The following is a 5136-nucleotide window of genomic DNA, read 5'->3' as shown; positions in this document are numbered from 1 at the left end:
ATGAAGAGACTGGGTGGAAGAGGCTGCTGAAGGGCYGCAGAACCGCTCGCCTGCGCTGGGTGAGGTTGCTGCCATCCTGCGCTCCCGCGAGTCCTTCCGAGTATTCCCCTCCGCTCCGGCCGCGCGTCCCAGACTGCCGCTCCCGGGCAGGCGCGCGTTGGCCTCTCGGCTGGCCAGCGAGCGTGTCGCTGAYGCCGTCCTCCGTCCCCGCGCGGAGGCAGCGAACCCGGCAGCGCCCGCGAAGCCGCCTTGGGAGGAGACGGCCGGGGTCCCCCAGCGCGGCCCCGCGCCGCGTCTGGCACCGTGGCCGGTGGCACGGAGCCTCCCGCCTGGGGCTGGGGCTCTTCCCTCCCGTCGCGGAGCTACCGGAGACGGCAGCCCTCACGTTTCTGACTCTGTTTGCAGGTGTTGGTTCGGTTCTGCACCAGGCTGGCCCCAAAACCTCGCGACTGGTTGCACGAGCAGGCGCAGCTCGTCGGACGTGACTTGGTGGCACAGGACGGCTGGGCAGGTCTGTCGCCTCGGGTCCCACCAGGCAGAGGCGAGCGTGGTCCTTCTCATCCCAAAGCAGCACGACGTCTATCAGAAAATCCTGGTCCTGCACCCACCTCCAGGGTTTTTGCGTGTCGGTTGTGCAGGCATATATGCTGCATCTGAGGGAGATGTTTGCTTATGGCAAACGGGGGCCTTGTGCATGCGGATACCYGCTGAACATGCGTCAGCCTGACGGGCGTTTTGCAGCCACATCTGGAGCCCGAACCTTTGAAAATGGCTGAAAATACATGTCCTTTTCTCCGAGTTTTCCTCCACCATGAATTTGACATGGTATTACAGCCTGGTCAACTCATTATATTCGAGCTTAGCGCTGCCGGTGAAATGAATCAGTGTGGGATTTAATAATGAATTGTAAGCAGATTTAGGGCTTGTCTTTCCTTTCTTGGCACAGATAGGTGACCGACTGCGAACACGCCGGTCTCTTTGCTGTAAATGCCTGGGTGGCTTTCAGAGAATCTCCTTGTCGGTTTACGTGCCCAAATCCAGCTGCGGCAGGAGCGGCACTAAGCACATGATGGCGCGTGGGTCGCCTGCCCCACCTGACGCAGGGGAAAGCCAGGACCGAAGCTATGGGGCTGGGTTCGCTGGCCTTTTCCTTCCCTGGGGGCTGTGCACGAGGTTCGCTTTAGTTAGGCACCGAAATCTATCGCGATCGTTGCCTCCTTGGGCGGCCACGGTGGAGGAGGTGTTTGGCAGTGAGGTTTCCTGCAGCTCCTGCGCTCGTGGGGACGGTTTCCTACGGGAACGTGGCTGGGGCCCTTGCAGTTGGTTCTTCTTCCGTTCTTGTTTTTTGCTGGCTACTTGCCTGTGCCTCAAGTATCCTGTTTGTTTGGCGAGTGTGAAAATACTTTCCCTACTTGGCGAGAAGGCGGGAGAGCTTTTGAAAGCTGRGGAGACTTGACAGCCCTACGGAAACGTTCCTGCACGCGCTCTGTTTTGGGGTAATGTTTTTCTAGTCTCAATCCATCAATAAAGGTAAGTTAAAAGTTCTCAGGACTAAAATGAGTTTACAGTCATTTCCTGGCGAGTCAATGTCTCCAGCAAGCTGAGATATATTAATAATCTCTCCTCTATGTGTGAATGGTCTCACGTTGCTTTGGCAYTTGGGCTAATGCTGAATTAGAAATGCTTTGCAATGGCTGCTTTAAATATTTAATTTATAATTTATCGCTTGCATGACAAGCGTGCCAAGGAGTCTCCTCGTCGTTCAGTGATCTAGAGGTTTGCTCGGCAAACCTCTGTCCGGGCCGCCCCGGCCGGCTGCTGCGTGCTCTGCACCGGGAAAGGCACCGCTTGGCTGCTGGACCCGTCACGGTGTCGCGCCGTTCTCTGGCCTTTAAAAGACAACGGAGGAGGTTGCAGGGGGGTGGCGATCGTCCCGGGATTGATGGAGGAGCCTCGGGTAATTTATCAGGCCCTGCAAACGGTGTGCGATGGGGATGGTGGCTGTGGAGCGTAATGTGAGAGAAACCAATCCTGAAGAGAGCCAAGCACCAGAGCCAAACCTCATAAATTCAGCAGTCGGAGTCTCTCTCGCAAGCTCCATTCCTCCTCGGAGCAGCCTCGCTTTGCACCGCTTCAGATGGATGCGAGTGACCTTCAGAAATAGCTGTGCTAATGTTTATTTTATCGGGACCCAGCTTCGAACCAGAGGAGCTGCCGGTTATTTTTAAACCGGGCGTTGAGCAGCTTGAAGCCTGGCTCAGCAGAGCTGTGGGTAACAAATGCTCTTTAAAGTGAGGCCGTGCATCATCCCCGGCTCTGAGGAATGTCCCTGACAAAGGAAGTCTGCGCCGGGCGGCGCGTTAACTCCTTCGTGGCACCGCCGCCGCTGGGTCTCCGAGGCTCGGTGCTGCCCGTCCCGGGCAGAGCTCGTCTCCGCCGCTCGCCCCTCTGGGTGCCAGGCGCGGAGAGGACCCCCCGTCCCCATCCCCGTCCCCATCCCCGTCCCCATCCCCGCGGGAGCTCCCGGCCCCGCTCCCAGGGTGCAGGGTGCCCCCGGTCCTCCCTGTCCCCCCAAGAGCTTCTCGGGCAGCTCCGCGGGCTCCAGGGGCTCTTCCTCCTCGCTGCCTCCTCCGCCTGCGCCGGCGGGAGGGACGGGGTGCTCCAACCTCCTGCAAGGCGAGGGGAGAAGGGGGGGCGCGAGGGTTGCACGGCCGCTGCTGAAAAAACGTCGCCTGTTTTAACAGCAAAGCAACCGGCTGCTGTGCAAGAAAATGGTGCTTTGGCACACCGGCCCTTCTCCCTGCGCGGGATGTGCCCGGAGGGCGCGGGAAGGAGCCGGAGCGCAGGGTCTGCTTGGTGCGGCAGCAGAGGGGGGTGGGCTAAGCCGAGGGGACAAAAATCCCCCCGCGGTGCCGTGAGCCGCCGCCGCGTTTGCAGCCGGCCCCAGGCCCCCGGGGCGCGCGGCCGCGGGGTCGAGCCGCGGGTGGCCGCCGCGTCCGGGCCTCGCTCCTAGAGCAAACAAAGCGAGCGGGACCCCCGGCCCGGCCAGGTTGAGCTCATCCTTGGGTGGTTGCCCTGAGCCCGGCTGGATTTTGTTGGAGACGCGACGTTTGCTGCGCCGGAGCCAAACCGCGGGGCGTGCCGAGCCCGGCTCCTGGTGGCCCTAGCTGCTGGAGCGCGCGCGGCCGGCTTGGCTGCTCGCAAGGATAAATCCAGATAAATCCCGAAGCTCGGTGATCCCGGCGCGGCTGCAGGACCCCCTGCAGCAGAGGGGTGCAAACGGCGATGCACCGCGCTCCCCACGGCGCCGTCTCCTCCCCGGGCTCCCCTGGGCCTCCGACCGCTGCAACGTGGGGAAACTTGCTGCCACGTTTAATCCGTTGCTTGCAGGAGCGAGCGGAGATGGTTTCGAAGCCTCCTGCACAGGTTTGCAGGAGGCGGCAGTGGGGGCCACCACGCCGCCTCCCTCTTCTCCCCTCGCAGGTTTAATTCTGCACCTTGTTTCTCCTTTGGTCCCTATCTGCATTCGTTTTGCTGAGGTTTTCCTTGGATCAGAATAAAAGGCCGGCACTCTATGTGAAATGCTAATCTTAAATAGCGCTTTGCATTTATATTTACTTTCTAGGCTTAGCGCGTTTATCGCTGGGCCAGCTCTTCCCGTGCATAATCCGCTGCTTTCACGCGCAGCTTTTCATGCCAAGATCCCGAGCGCTTTGCAGGCTTCCTCCGGCATCCGCAGCGCTGGGGCTCCCCCGTGACCCCGCACGGCTTTCGGTGCCGGTAACGAGGGTGTTATCGCCCTGCCGCTGGGGCCCCTGCCAAGGCTCCGCATCCCCCCGGGAGCCGGGGCAGCGGCGGTGCCGGCAGCTCGGACGCGAGGCTTTTGGGAAGACGCTGGGCTCGGGGGGCCCGTCCCGCATTGCAGCCGCCGTGCCGGGGTGGCCGGGACTGGGGCTCGTCCCCGGCTGAGCGGGGCCCCGCTTCCCGCCGGCCTCTCGGCACAAAACGCCATTTTGGACCAAAAACGTGCCCGCGGCGGCCGGCGGGGTGCAAGCCCCAGCCCCCCCGGAGCTGCCGGCCGGGCCGCCGGCGAGGGGGCACCGCGCAGCAAACCTTCGTGTTCGCCACCTTGGCGGATTTTCCAGGCATCTTCAACTGAAAAGCAAAAACCCCGAAGGCTCCCGGTCTTCCCGGGCGACCCCGCAGCAGCTGCGGCTTTTCCCGAGCAGCCCTTGGGGCTCCAGCTGTGCCGCGGGAACCGGCCCCGGAGGCTGCGACGGAGCCGGCACCTCCCTGTGCCAAAGGGCGCTCAGAAAGCCTTGGGTCCCGCTTTAATAGTGAAAAATAGAGTTTTTATTCAGTGCTCGCGTGGTTAATTCATGTCAACGTAACGTCCCGTTCTTCACAGCGCGGTGTTTGCAACGATGGGAAGGGTTAGAAAAGCGAATGCCTGGCTTTGCCTCTGCGGTAGGGTTAGACGCGGTGTGTATTTATAAAGCTATAAATAGGTTTACGCTACGTGTGTACATAGCATATAAACAGCTTTGTGCTCACAGTATACGCTCTTTTCTCTACCAAATTGTGCTCGGAGAATTTTAACCGGCGTAAAGGAACGCCGCCGGCGTGCAGCCGGTGCCGGGGAAGATCGTCCCGCGCCGCCCGGTTTGCAAGACCCTGTGCCGCGGCAGGAGGGGTGGCCGGCGGGGGCGGCCCGCTCACTTGGGCAGGGGGGCGACGATGACGTTGCGGTAGCCCTTGACCCCCGTCAGCCTGTCGCTCTCGAAGTCCACCACGAGCTTGCGCAGGCCGGACTGGCGCGGCACCAAGTCCACCCGCACCTTGGCCTCGGCGCCGGGCTCCACGGGCTCCTGCCTGCGGGGCGGCGGGCGGTGAGCGGGGTGGCCGTGGCCTCCATCCCCCGTCCCCCGTCCCGCACCACGGCTCCATCCCGCGGGAAAAAGGGAGGAAAAGCTCTTACAGGTGCCGGAGCTGCTGCCCCTCGGTGAGGCCGGTGCCCTCCACGGCGAAGACGCAGCCGTGCAGCGGGGCGCCCAGGGGGTTGGTCAGGGTGATTTCGGCCACCAACTTCCGCATCTGCATCGGCTCCCCTAAAATCTGCGAGCAAACGGGGTTGGA

General features: G+C 62.1%; 1 protein-coding gene across 1 annotated transcript in view; it reads right to left on the bottom strand.

The window, feature by feature from the left end:
* Positions 1-4355: 4355 nt before the first annotated feature.
* Positions 4356-5136, bottom strand: part of TGM2 (transglutaminase 2) — a 12345-nt gene continuing 11564 nt past the window's right edge. The window contains exons 12-13 of the mRNA XM_026085599.1: positions 4979-5136; positions 4356-4872 (exon numbers count right to left, since the gene is read on the bottom strand). The exon at positions 4979-5136 is cut by the window's right edge and continues 9 nt beyond it. Of these exons, the coding sequence (XP_025941384.1) occupies positions 4716-4872; positions 4979-5136 (315 nt within the window). The 3' untranslated portion in view covers positions 4356-4715. The remainder of the gene's footprint in view (positions 4873-4978) is intronic.

Source organism: Apteryx rowi, unplaced genomic scaffold (assembly GCF_003343035.1).
Source record: "Apteryx rowi isolate R43461 unplaced genomic scaffold, aptRow1 scaffold_0, whole genome shotgun sequence".
Classification (NCBI taxonomy): Eukaryota; Metazoa; Chordata; class Aves; order Apterygiformes; family Apterygidae; genus Apteryx; species Apteryx rowi.
The sequence above is the reverse complement of the archived record's forward strand: the minus strand, read 5'-3'. Positions and strand labels throughout refer to the sequence as shown.